This window comes from Erpetoichthys calabaricus, chromosome 4 (genome assembly GCF_900747795.2).
Source record: "Erpetoichthys calabaricus chromosome 4, fErpCal1.3, whole genome shotgun sequence".
Lineage (NCBI taxonomy): Eukaryota > Metazoa > Chordata > Cladistia > Polypteriformes > Polypteridae > Erpetoichthys > Erpetoichthys calabaricus.
This window is the reverse complement of record NC_041397.2, coordinates 52538338-52553269: the sequence shown is the minus strand read 5'-3', so window position 1 is coordinate 52553269 and position 14932 is coordinate 52538338. Positions and strand designations below refer to the sequence as shown.

The 14932-nt window shown below is 39.2% G+C and overlaps 1 protein-coding gene across 1 annotated transcript in view; it reads right to left on the bottom strand.

Annotated features, from left to right (window-relative positions):
* The window catches only part of LOC114650024 (eukaryotic translation initiation factor 1A, X-chromosomal), a 32245-nt gene extending 18833 nt beyond the window's left edge, over positions 1-13412 (bottom strand). Inside the window, exon 1 of the mRNA XM_028799457.2 lies at positions 13194-13412. Within this exon, the coding sequence (XP_028655290.1) occupies positions 13194-13209 (16 nt within the window). The 5' untranslated portion in view covers positions 13210-13412. The remainder of the gene's footprint in view (positions 1-13193) is intronic.
* Positions 13413-14932: the final 1520 nt, after the last annotated feature.

The following is a 14932-nucleotide window of genomic DNA, read 5'->3' as shown; positions in this document are numbered from 1 at the left end:
GAAAATGTTTCAGAATTGTCCAGTGCTAGGAGTCTACCATCATGATGAGGTGCTTGCCTGCGCTCGATTTCTCTTTCAGCTGCTCCAGCACACATTGCTGATCACAACAACCATGCAATTTCTTTTCTGGAACATAGGCTAATCTGCAGTGAAGGCTGCTTGCCACTAAAAATTAATTTGTAAACAATCATACAACTACTTTATAAATTAACAACTAGGCTGTCAAAACGTTTCAAGCAGGCATATAAATGTTTGCTTCATGAGACCATTTATTGAGTAACTGAACATAGGGAATTTGAATGCAAAAGACATGGAGTCACACAATGTGAAAATTTCTGAGAAAAGAATGTTTAGAAATGTACATGAACTCTCAAAAATAAATGTACTCTGTCACGGCTTGAAAATAACCACTTAAATAAATGATCATTTAAATATTTCTGTATATTCACTATGTCTCATAACACATTTTTAAAAACATCTCTCTTATGCGGAGATAGGCATAGATGCTTATTCACTACGGACACTCCAGTTCCGTTTTTTTTTTTAGGCCTATACCAATCGTGATTCCATGTTACTGGATCAGCTGACTCAGATTTTTTTTTTTACCACATTTTTTAACAAAATTAAATTCTGTAGGCTCATTGTTCAGTATCATAGAAATACTAAAATTTCCTTAATATAAAAAAAAATATAAAAAGGAGACATGCAGAGCTGACAATGTGTGTGTAAATCAGTTCTCATCTTTAAATTCTTGATGTTCTTGAAAGCCAACCTAACTGGTACCTTAATAAGCAGGTTAAAACTGTCACATGCAAATTATTAAACAGTCAAAAATCATGTGTTTGAGTATTGTAGCAAACAGAGGTTCTGTAATACACAAAAATGACTCTCCACAGAACAGCTGGTCTTCAGACTTAAAGAGGGGAAAGGATGAAGTGGGAGAATATCACTAATTCAGTATAACTTCACAAGTTACTCTTTAAGGGTAGACCTTTCTGGAAGGGCAGGGAAGACTAAACCGTCCATAAACATTTCATTTCTGAAAGGCTGATTTTCAAATTACCACGAGGACCAGGATTTCACTAAGCTGTGAGGTCTATGCAGCCGATTCAACATGAACTAAATTAGAAAGAGGGTTTCTTTTCAAAAAAAAGAGGACAATTCACAGCATTGGCTTGTCTGCAGGCACAGAGAATTGTGTTGCACTGCCACACAATAACTTTGTTTACATCAGCCGAGGCAATTGCATTAGAATTAAAATGACATCTTTCCGAGTCGACTTGAATGTTATTCAATTACAATCTAGTAACAGGAGAAAATACCAAAAATTAAATTTGTAAATAAAAATTTAGTAGGTTAACACCAATGTGTATTCTTTCGGATCAAGTGCACCCAACAGAGTACTCAATCATATATAACTAGCCTGTGTAATGAAAATTTATTTAAAGCACTAACCAAATTCTATCCCACAAAGTACAGTGGCTGTAACCTTCATAATAATGCTATTAACTAGAATTTCTGTAGTTAATAAGCTTTATACTGTATCACAAAAAGCTGGGTTACTCAGAACTCTTATCTTTTGGATTAACTTTCTTTGTGGTGCAGTTGCCGCCACATCTTAATATGCAGGAGGTGAAGGGACGATTAGTCAGTTAAGAAAATAGGGAAAAATTTTTGCCAATGATTGTCATAGATTACTCGACTACATAGAATCATGGCAGCTCTAATGTGTAGGAACAAACCCATTAATTACCTCATTGATAAATTAGATTATTGATGATTGTTTTATGTAACGGAGTAATCAAGGGATAATGCCTGTTTACATGTTTTGAGAGTATGCTAGTGATATTTGGGGAAACTGGTTGAGGGTTTCTAATGGGCTGGAAACATTTTTTTTTTCATTTAAAACAATTTTTTACCATCCACTTTTTGTTTTCCAACCCATTTTCAGGAATGGATTACAACTGGATAACCACAAACGTCTGCATTTACATTCAGCATGAATTCAAAACCATCCATCCATTTTCCAACCCGCTGAATCCGAACACAGGGTCACGGGGGTCTGCTGGAGCCAATCCCAGCCAACACAGGGCACAAGGCAGGGAACCAATCCTGGGCAGGGTGCCAACCCACCGCAGGACACACACAAACACACCAAGCACACACTAGGGCCAATTTAAAATCACCAATCCACCTAAACTGCATGTCTTTGGACTGTGGGAGGAAACCGGAGCGCCCGGAGGAAACCCACACAGACACGGGGAGAACATGCAAACTCCACGCAGGGAGGACCTGGGAAGCAAACCTGGGTCTCCTAACTGCGAGGCAGCAGCGCTACCACTGCGCCACCGTGCCGCCCCGAATTCAAAACCAGTTTTACATAAATTTTTACTGATTTTATTACTTTCCAATAGAAAGGTACAGTTTAAAGAACAAGTTTTGTATTTTTCAAGTCAAAGTCATTGCTTCTCAATTATGATATATAGTTATTTCCCTAATGAATTTGTGTTCTAACCTGAAGATCATCATCCATCCATCCATCCATTATCCAACCTGCTGAATCTGAACACTGGGTCACGGGGGTCCCCTGGAGCCAATCCCAGCCAACACAGGACACAAGGCAGGAACCAATCCCAGGCAGGGCGCCAACCCACCACAGGACACACACACCAATCACACTCTAGGGCCAATTTGGAATTGCCAATCCACCTACCCTGCATGTCTTTGGACTGTGGGAGGAAACCGGAGCACCCTGAAGAAACCCACGCAGACACGGGGAGAACATGCAAACTCCACGCAGGGAGGACCCGGGAGGCAAACCCAGGTCTCCTTATTGCAAGGTAGTAGCACTACCCACCGCACCACCCACCGTGCCACTCAATATTTAATCAATAAAAAAAAAAAAAATATTCCTGCTCTTGCATTTTACACTGGGGCAAGTATTTACCGGGTCAAAAATGTGAAAAAAAGTTTCAAAACTTACTGAATACATTCATTTTCCAAGCCATTTTTCAGGCATGTCTTCAGATTGTACACATTTTGCAAAACACACTATCCATGTTACTTTAAGAAGGATAAAGGCAAAATATTTTTTTTTAGAGATTCAGCCACTTTAAAAGGAGACTGGCTGTGTACAGTAGACCCCCGCGAAGATGCGGTTCAGGGTTTGCGGCCTCAGTCATTCGTGGATTTTTCCTTAGAACCTAATTAACAATTGTTATCAGAAACCGCAAATATCCTCCACAATTTTTGATGGCTTTTTTCATGGCAATACTGCACTGTAGAGAGAACAGGAAGCAACTGTAGAGGAAAACATGGCTTGGGATGGTGAAAGTAGCCAATCCAAGAGCGTACTCGACAAGAATTTGAAACTAACTCCCAGCAGTCCCTTTACTGTGTGTGTTTTGTTTGTGCTTTGTTGCATTTAATGTATAGATAGATACTTTATTAATCCCAAGGGGAAATTCACAATAATCATCCTCTTTAATGAAATCCCTGTGTGCGTCCAGGTGTCCGTGTGTGTGTGTCTTCTGGTGAAGTGCGCATGCGCGGGGCATGGTGCGATGCGCGATATTACTGTCAGAGAAAGTTACAGGCGTTTTACAGAATTACAAACCAGTATTACTGCGAGAAGAAATTAAAGGTACACAATATAGTGACACATATTACAGCCACATACAAGCCAGTATTACTGTCAGAGAAAATTAAAGGCATACAGTAATCCCTCCTCCATCGCGGGGGTTGCGTTCCAGAGCCACCCGCGAAATAAGAAAATCCGCGAAGTAGAAACCATATGTTTATATGGTTATTTTTATATTGTCATGCTTGGGTCACAGATTTGCGCAGAAACACAGGAGGTTGTAGAGACACAGGAACGTTATTCAAACACTGCAAACAAACATTTGTCTCTTTTTCAAAAGTTTAAACTGTGCTCCATGACAAGACAGAGATGACAGTTCCGTCTCACAATTAAAAGAATGCAAACATATCTTCCTCTTCAAAGGAGTGCGTGTCAGGAGCACAGAATGTCACATAGAGAAAACAATCTCTAGCAAACAAATCAATAGGGCTGTTTGGCTTTTAAGTATGCAAAGCACCGTGGCACAAAGCTGTTGAAGGCGGCAGCTCACACCCCCTCCGTCAGGAGCAGGGAGGGAGGGAGAGAGAGAGATAGAGAGAGACAGAGTTTGTTTTTCAGTCAAAAATCAATACGTGCCCTTCGAGCTTTTAAGTATGCGAAGCACCGTGAAGCATGTCGTTTCAGGAAGCAGCTGCACAAAAGATAGCAACGTGAAGATAATCTTTCAGCATTTTTAGACGAGCGTCCATATCGTCTAGGTGTGCGAACAGCCCCCCTGCTCAATCCCCATACGTCAGGATCAGAGAAAGTCAACGCAATAGAGAGAGAAGAGTAAGCAAAGAATAAGCAATCTAGCTTCTCAGCCATCTGCCAATAGCATCCCTTGTATGAAATCAACTGGGCAAACCAACTGAGGAAGCATGTACCAGAAATTAAAAGACCCATTGTCCGCAGAAATCCGCGAACCAGCAAAAAATCCACGATATATATTTAAATATGCTTACATATAAAATCCGCGATAGAGTGAAGCCGCGAAAGGCGAAGCGCGATAAAGCGAGGGATCACTGTATTACCAATGTGCACGCCTGTATTACTGCCAGAAAAAACTAAAAGTATATTACGGACATACAAGCCAGCAGACGTACAAGACAGTATTACTGTCGCAGAAAATTAAAGACACACAATACACGGCGGCAGCTCACGAAGAACGGTCAGCTCAGCAAGTAAACATCAACAAAAGAAAGGCTGAAAGACAAAGAAAAATACGACCAACAAAAAAGAATGAGGTCAAAGTCCCTTGCCATTTAATATAGACTGTTCCTACTAATGTTTATGCACTACTGTTCTAGCGCCCGTTATTGTAACGGGCTTAATGACTAGTATAGTATAATCACCTTAAGGGGAACAGGGGTGGTATCGTTTTCATTACATTCTATATTTGCTGTTTGATTACCGGTTTGCTTCGTTTTTGTCTCTGTTTGCGGGTGCGTGCGGGTCGGGTAGGGGCTGCGTGCATCCCTGGAATCTCCACCATAAAAATGAATAAATCGTCTTCTCAACGGTGTGAATCTTAGTGCCACAGGACCGCTATAGTTTTATTCATTTCTCCTTGCTGCTGATCGACTGTTGTCCTGTGACGCATCTCCAGCAGAGTGTTCTCGTGTTTTCCGTTCTGTTCTTCTTAATCCTTAAACCGCCGCAACCAGCTATAGTCGTTTCCCAGTGCCATTTGCCAGCACGTAGGAGCAGAGTATATTCGGCGACGTATATTCATTGAACGCCGCAACCGGCTATTGAAATTAAAGTGTTTTGGGGGCATATGTAGGGTTTAAACTATAAAAATAGGCTTTTTTTTTTAACCATATCCATAATTCGCAGTTTTTCACAATTTGCTGGTGCTCTAGGAACGTAACCCCCACGAACTGAGGGTGTACTGTACTTCATTTTGCTACTCATCTTCCTCTGCAGCAAATTTTCAGAGCTAGGTGCATGGATTCAATTTAAAGTCATTGCTATGGACCACTGTTGACATTATTGAGTGCTGATGCCCAAAAAAGTTCACACTTAAGTTTCCGCACAGAGAAAGAATGGGATTGGTCTTTATGTTCGCCAACGTCTACGAAATGCATGCAAGTCAACGGGAAGTGAGGAACTGAACTAGTTTTGAGAGGATTACAAAGGTGCGATAGTCTTAATTGTCCTTGCAGGCTAGGGAAAAAGTCTGCCAACTATGCTGGATCCATAGTGGCCAAAAATACAATCCAAACTGTGAGGCAGTGGTGATAACCACTACACCACTGTGCCTCAAACCACAAAAGACCCAGATGGAACAAAAAACACAAACAAAATGCAACATTCACAAACTAGTAAAAAGAGGTCTGACAATTTTGCAAACTTACCATCACGCGCTTCCGTTGGCAGCACTGTACAAGCTGTACAAACAGTTTGGTAAGGTTTCTTAACCTTGGTATAACTGTCTCACAGCTGTGTTTGTGTCGACGTGTGGTGGTGTCTTGCTGAGTGGCACTCATTGTTGTTGCGTGTTCCTGTGTGCCATCACGATAATGTCGGAGCTTGCATTAGAGCAACCAACATACAATAAATTTCCTGTTAAACATGGCAAGAGTGGAAGTGAAATCAGGGACATGTTAGTCCAAGTTTATGGGGACAATTCTGTGAAGAAAACAGCAGTGTACAAATGGATTAAATGTTTTTCTGAGGGGAGAGAAAGTGTCACTGTTGGAGAGATCAGGGCAGCCACTAACGAGAACGGTCAAAAATATTGCAAAAAATCATCGAATTGTGCATCAAAATCATTGGCTGACTGTGAGAAGCATAGCAAACCAAGTAAACATCTATAGAGAAACAGGAAAATCTTAACTGGAAATCTTGGCATGAGAAAGGTTTGTGCAAAATTGACTCTCCTTTGCTTTTGTTCATTGGTGAGTTCGTTCGGGACCAAAGTTTGCCAAGAACATTTGGAGAGGCAAGACAATGTTTTGGGCCATGCTATCAGTGGTGATGGAACATGGATGTACCAATACAACCCTGAAACAATGCGTCTAAGTGCACAATGGAAGTCAGCCAATTCTCCACAACTAAAAAAAGTTCTGTCAGTCCAAATCAATTCTCAAAACAATGTTACTAACCTTTTTTGATATCAGTGGGATTATTGATTTGGAGTGTGTACAAACTGGACACAGTTAATCAGGTATACTATTTGGAAGTGCTGAAAAGGCAATGTGAAAAAGTTAGACGACAATGACCTAAACATTTCGCCAACAACTCATGGCTCTGCACCGGCTGACATGGCACTGTCTGTGAGGTAGTTGTAGCTAGAAAACAAATACATTGGAACACACTCCCATCTCACTTCTTCTGGCCCCCAATGACTTTTTCTTTACCTGAAGATAAAGGAAATATTGAAAGGAAGACATTTTGATGACATTCAGGACATTAAATGTAATACGATGACAGCTCTGATAGCCATTACAGAAGGAGTTCCAAAATCGCTTTGAAGGGTGGACTAAGCGCTGGCGTCGGTGCCTAGCTTCCCAAGGGGAGTACTTCGAAGGTAGTGATATTCTGCAAGGAGATATGTAGCACTTTTTCTGGCATGAGTTGGCAAACTTAAATTGTCAGATCTCATTAGTAAATAAAATTATAGATCATCGCACTCTCAGAGTTCCAAATGTAGGGCACACATTGGCCATGCAAAGAAGCAACAGCATGGGACTGGCTTAAAAGAAAAAAAAAGTTTGCCTATGACAGACACATGGCCAATTTTCAGTAAATTATTTGGCTAAAAAGGTCACCGGAAAAACAAGAACATTTGCTGCAAAAAATGCCTTGGCCAATTTTCCCAATCAAAATTATTTGTATAATTGATGTTTTAATAGGCAGAGTAGTATCACAGAGTTTTCGTTCCTGCCTCACTACCCTACGTTCTGCATAGAGTTTGTAAGTATCAGTGAGAATCAGCAAGTTTACTCATTTGAAAACATCCTCAGCTCTTAACACCATACCCTCAGCAAGGACAACTCCTCATGTATTAAATTTGGTAATGTTTGTGATCTGTTTCATTGTGGATGAGCTCCAACACACTGTCATTTTCAAAGCATTTTTTTTAAATTGTGCTGCACTGAAAGCACAATGTGCAGATGTCTTGACGTTTTCAAAAATCTAAGGCTATTAAAAATTCAATGCAGTGTAATCAGTACAGGTTTACTGCTATGTGCATAGGATACAAGGAAATTCCAACTTGAACTGTTAACCAGAATGCTGCCACTCAGACACAGAATATAATAGACAAAATATAGGCACCATTTAGGAAACAATCTGTGTTTTTAAAACCCATCAAAGAACATAACTGCTAAAGAAACAATTTCATAAGCAAAAATAGGATAATAAGAAAAATACAGCTTGGGGCTGGGTGCTGTCAGAACTCAACCTGCAAATGTTGCCCACTGAGAGCAAACAAGTGAGCAACAAACTTGTTCTTACCTCAAGAAAATAGCAACTGTGATAAAATGCATTATTTTCAGTTTACTTAATCACAAGCATTTCTCAGAAATGCAGAAGGCCCCGTTTCATAAATAGAAACCTCTGTCACTTCAAAGGAGATGTATTCAGTTAGGATTTTTCACAATGGGAACCTGGTATCCATTAGCTTCATTATAAAATGCAAGGCCAGGAGAGTATTTTTAAAATGTATAAAATATGCTTCACTTTAGAATATAAATTTTTCCCAAGCTGGCGACAATTTATTATTTCTAAACAGTTCAGTTCCTCTACACAGTTAAGGTTTTTAATGCGTGTTGTGATTCTTCAACAGCATGCAGAACTTTTCTACTTTGGCAACACATTTTGTTTTCAACATTAAAAAAAAGCATGCTTGACACTGATCACATCGCCAATTTAACTTTGATAATAAGTGGTCTTCAAAAAAACATTGATGTAAGGATGTAAAACAAAACTTTCATATGGTTTCATAAGTCACCATGCATTTCTGTCTCTAGGATATTATTGCATTCTGGACTTTGTCTTTCATGCAGGAGTTATTGTGTTTGTCTTCTGTTTAGCTGTCTGTCTGTGTTCTTCAGGGATTCTAATCTTTCTTGGCCTTTCTCACTTAATCTTATTCTGAGATTTGCTTGATGTTTGACCTGGTTTTTGACTACTTTTTCATAAACATGCAATCACAAGTTACTTTGCCATCCTTTGTTTGTTTAATGAAGTCTAACTACCATACTTAAACTTAACTATGTATTCAGAACAAGTAAATACCATGTCTTGGAGAATTATAAACAGGTGGCTTGTGGGGACCTTACATTTACTACAATACACTTCTCTGTCCACCAGGCTGCCAAGACCAACATTTTTTTTTTTTTTTTTTTAATTACTAGAACATAATTAGGTCAAAGTGAGGACTATGTCTTGCTTGTTTGTGTGCTTCAGGGTCTTGTGGTTTTATTCTTCCTTTCTAAATTGCCTTCTGCAATTGACACTCAGCAAATGTCACAACTCTTCTAATACCTTCTGCCATTATGTTGTCTTTTAAAAAAAATAAAATAAATAATAATCATTTTGTCATGCTTTGTGGCTACCAGGTTGCTGCTACCTGAAATTTTTTGCATTTTCACAGTTTATCAGCTCCTAAGTTTCCAATTAAGACCCAGATCAAAGTTCTGGTCCCATTAGTTTGACAGTAATTGTGTAACAGACAGAAATTAGGATTATATATATATGGGAGCCAAAACGAAGTACCACATTTTGAATGTTTATTCAACAAAAAAACACTACAAGATTACGACACAAGAAAGTGTATACAAAGTAGATTTTTTTTTCAATGGGTTTTAAAAATGAGGTCTTCAAGGTGGTGGCCACCATTATTGAAACACTCTTCAAGATGATTTCTGAATGCTCGAATGACTCGTTCGGCCATTTCAAGCATCCTTGAGAGCTTCAAGGTGTTGAGGATGGTGTGTGTATATACTGTACCTTGGACTTGAGATAGCCTGCCAAGAAGAAAATCACACAGAGCGAGATCAAGCGAATGTGAACGCCACCTGACAGCACCGCACAGGGAGATCAGCTTCCCCGGAAATATTTCCTGCAAAACTTGCATAGATCTCCATCCTGTTGAAACCAGCCATCCACCACATCCATTTCTTCCAGTTGGGGCCACAAAAAGTTCTCTAGTATTTAAATGTAACGTTCTGAAGTGATGGTGACCGTTGCTCCCCCTCCTCAAAAAAGTAAGGGCATACAATGCCAAATTCTGCAATGGCACACCAAACTCACACACAAACTTGTGCAAGGGTCTCCAAGAAAGTTCATGAGGATTGATTTCAGCCCAATAGCGACACTTTTGCTAATTTACTCAACCATGGAAATGGAAATGTGCCTCATCACTGCACATGACGATGGCATCTCGATGAACGGTTTGCAGAATGTTCTCACACAACTCTAAACGGCTCTTGTAGTCTCTCTTGGTGAGATCCTGCACTACCATCATTTTATATGCATGGAAATTAAGGTCCTCATGCAAAATTCTCAAAGACGTGTTGGAAATCCCTAAGGCAGAGGCATATTTGCACGCTTAACGTCTAAGAGACTGCAAAATTGATGCCCTTACAGCTTGGATGTTTTCAGGCATTCGTACAGTCCGAGGGCGGCCTGGAGACTTTCTGGTCAATGAGGTACCCATCTGTCTAAAATTAGCCACTTACAGAAGAACTGTTTTCCGATTTGGGACTTCACCTTTAGGAGGAATGTTGAAGTGCGTTCAGAAGGCACGTTTCGTAGTGATGATGGATTTGTTGTTTATGAAGAACGCTGCGACAGTGAAAGCACGGTACACACCAGACCAAGGCATATTGCAGACTGAAAACTACAAGGGATTGCTTATCAAAGGACCCCCCACCCCAACCCACTCAGTTGCCTCTACCTCACTCAATGACCTTGAGAAATGTGGTACTTCATTTTGGCTCAGCCTGTACATAAATATATAGACCTGAATATAGATAAGTGGAAGAAAAAAAAAATGCCCTCAAGTTTAAGGGAAAAAAAATAAAATATTGAAGATGTTCAAGAACAACTCAACCCAACATACTTACTTGTCCAAAAGCATGCAATCTTTTACAAAAAGGAGATGAACACCAAGAATAATAAACCATTTAAAAGTAAGCAACTAAAATGTGTTAATAAAATGTACTACTTGCCATCATGCTTGTTTTCAAACCAATTGATCGATTCAACTATTTGGTATTAATTATCAGTTCTTCTCACACCAGTGACAATCACCAGTTGATTTCAGTACCCTGATTTTTTTTTTTTTTTTTTTTTATAAACCTGCTCTGACTGATTTCCATGGTTGGGAAGTGAAGGCATAAAATGTGCAGAGGTGGTGAATGATTTGAAAACCCAAGAATGAGATCTTCAACAAAAGCTGCTGTAATTAGCACTTCATCTAGCTATGAACTGTAATGTGAAATAAACATTTTGCTGAGGAGAGGAATCACCTGTTACAAGTATGGGCGCAGTTTTACAGTACTTTATTGGTCCTTGGCAGTTCAAGGCACTTGGGAGCAACCATTGTAGTTGAGGAGATGTGGGCGATATAGTTTGGAAATTTCCACAGAACACACACTAGGTAATTTCCCTTTGGCTTTAACGGAGGTATTGATAACAGGGGAAAAGACTCCTCGCAAGGAAGAAAAAACAATGGTGGAATTACAGTGTGTCACATTCTTCCTGAGAATGCTAGAGGAAACTCAGAGGAACTGGAATTTTCAGCTGTTACAAAGTCCAGCGCACATCTGCAAATGAAAATTCTAACAAAGGGATGCATCCTTCACCACTGAATATTCTTCTAAGGGCCTCTTCATCACATTTCAGGGGGTTTCTTATTTATTGGAAATGAAATTATAATACTGAATCCAGTAGTTTTAGCTTGCAATGAATACAGCTGTTCTCTCCTTAAAATTACAAATAAAGAAATTCTTATGTGACCCTGTGAAGGACCAGCACCCTGTCCAGGGATTGTGACTGCCTTGTGCCCTATGCTTGCTGGGATAGGCTTCAGCTTCACTGCCACCCTGCTCAGGGTAAAGCAGGTTTAGAAGACAGATGGCTGAAATTCTTACCTACTTCCAGATTAAAAATTCAATTACGGGATTTTTTTTAATGATTAGCAATATTAAACTAACATTTACTAACTTCAGTTTTCTGATGAAAAGTACAAAGATGAAAATCTGAATACCTATCATTTGAAAACGTGACAGACAGACGCTCCCCTAAACCTACCAGACTTGGCATGAATACACACATTAGCTGACAAAGCCCACAGGCAATTGTGGGGATGATGTGGAAACTCAGCAAGAAAATAAACACAAAGACTTGCACGTTTCAGGCAAATCTCACAATAGACATAAGCTGGGCTGAGGTCAGGTTTTGGATTCTTGTATTTTTTTATATTACGTTTATTTACTTAGCACCAGCTATTATCCAATGCGACAAAAGCGCTCACCAAAATCGTTTTAAATATCAGTCGGGGGCTTTTTAACAACAAGACAAAGTTACAAAATTCATCATCACAAGTGAGGCGTTTAAAACAAAATATATGCATTAACGACTCCCAGATTATAAAAACCGTTAATCAAAGAAAACAGTTGGCTGTCTCATTGCTGTTCCACAGAATGCCTTTCGAAAATGTGTAATTTTACGCTAGTTTTGAATTCTGATCAACTGGGCGGAATGTTTTAAATCGGTTTCTTATGCACTCCGACTTCGCAGTGTATATCGATAGAAAGTCACATGAATTGCTATATTACTCAGAGATAAGTAGATAGTAATGAAAAAGCACTACATGAGAGAGACAGACAGAGGGCATACTTAACAAAATCTCAAGAAATACAGATATAACAAACAATAATCACATTCTGAAACATAAAGAGATTACAAAAAAAACAAAACTCAAACTAAAGTTTACCCTTTACAGCAGAAAGGTGCCTTTACACACACAGCCTTGATGCATATTATAATCCCAAATGCGAATTAATTGCGCACTGGTCTCAGTAACACCGAATCCAAACCTATCATACTTCCTCTGTGATAAAAAACATATGATAAATGAAACAACCAGAAGACATGCAAAAACTAAACTGACGATGAACTGGTAGGCGTGCGACTGCCAGAGGCCTGGGCCTAATGCGGTGCTCCTAGTGCACTGCTAAAGTTGTGCAATACCAAACGCAATACACAGTGCGAGGCCTTTAAATTAAAGAGGAACAAAAACAAAAATAAGTTCAAATAGGTCACACTTACTAAGTGCCACTGGCTTATCAAAATGAACAACTGCCGTTTAAGAGTTTTCACCAACGTGGTACATACTGATCGAGTAACTGACCATCCTGACGAATGATTCAATTACCAAACCCTAAAAAAGTTGCCCGGAAAAACAGCGTAAAATGTGTCAGAATGTGAACTGTAACATATGTTATATTTCGTCAAATGTTCGTTCCATACTGGATGTCTCTACTCACGTTAACGGAAAAATGCGTCAAAAAAAAAAAAAAAAATACCAAGCGGGAACACGGAGGCCCAGACTTACCTTTATTTTTAGGCATTTTTGTCCAAACTGAAAAGTGGCGCTCAAAAATTAAACAAATCACGATAGGCTTACAACCTTCCTTAAATAACGGAAAGAACTGACATTAAAGCAAAAACAGACACTGTCCTGAAATACTTCAGCCCTTCCTCGGCAAGTCCACGGAAGGCAACGTCTTCACCACTACTAACCAGGGGCCTCACGCTTCAGAACTACACATGCGCAGAATGCGTTTATCAACTGCAACTTTATTGACATCGAATTGTTTGAACATTTGGTGTACGGCGGATTTTCTCTTCGACAAAACAGATTGACGGCCAATAAAGTGCAGAGCTCATAGCGTCACTAATCTCTCTAAAATACAAGACAGAACAAGCAGAAAAGTAAAAGACGGGACATAAATAAATAAATATCTCGAATTCAGGTTGGGAGCATGCGCTGAATATACAGTGCGTTGTGAAATGGGACAAAAGTAACTATGAACGTTCATCAGCACGTACCGATATGGCGTTCAGTTTATAAGGTTGTTTTCTTTGTTTTCACATATTTTAAAGAAGAGAAATGTTGATTTAGGGCATTTAGAAAAATAGAGAAGGCGGGAGTAACTTTAAAATACGTTTGTGAATTTAAAAAAAAATATTGACCTAAAGCACTTGGCACAGAAAAATCATTATGTTTGCTTTCCAGAATAAATCCAAAAGTTTAGTGTGGTCTTGTGAAGAACTGTCCAGGTAAGAGATTTTTCAATAAAACCATTTATGTAACTAATAATAATAATAACAATAGTAATTTATCCATCAAATGAATCATTACACCCTCATGGTAACCCCTAAGCTCAAGGGATGGATTTGGCTTTGTGAGTGAATAGAGCAGGACTTTAATAATAATAATAATAATAAATTTAATTAATTAATTAATTAGTTTACACAACACAGATTAATAACAAACGTCCTCCACACAAAACGGCACGAATGCTACCCAGAACAATAGCTCACATGTACACAAACTACACAACATCCATACCACAGACACCATCACAGGGCACAACAACCACACAACTTAAAACTCAAGCATGGACTCGGAAACCATGGCATGGCAGACATCCTCATGAACTTTATTAGCTTTGTGTGGATAAGATTGTGTCAAATAGCTAGTGACATGTTTGGAGAGATAGAAGGGTTAATGCTAGTCTTACAAGATCAAGCTATAAACACTACAAACTAAAGAAAATATATTCTTCAGGAGCTAACATTACATGCAATACCAAACAATCTAACACATCACATCAGGTTGTAACCCACTGGCACAGACTGACTACACGCACAGACCACTCAGGAGGCAAACGCATCAAGGACTGGCACTACAACACAAACTAGGAGACACATACAATTAATTTGCCTTAATGGTGGCCCTGACTATACTGACAGACAAAATTAGCCCCCAAATCAGACCAGGCACAACAATGGTAGACAAACAAAATAAAACTACGTATATTTTTGACATTGGACTGCTACTGACACTGTGTGACCACAAGCAAGTCACTTGACCTGTCTGTGCTGCTCCAATTGGAAAACCAAAAAGAGAACTGTAACTAATTGTTTTATAAATGTAAGTCGCCTTCGATAAAGGTGTCAGCCAAATAAGTACAAATGTAATGTGTGTCTGTAAATACACACAACTTACAAAATACTTTTACAAATAAAATGCAGAAGTACATAGAACTGACAGAAGAAATACAGTGT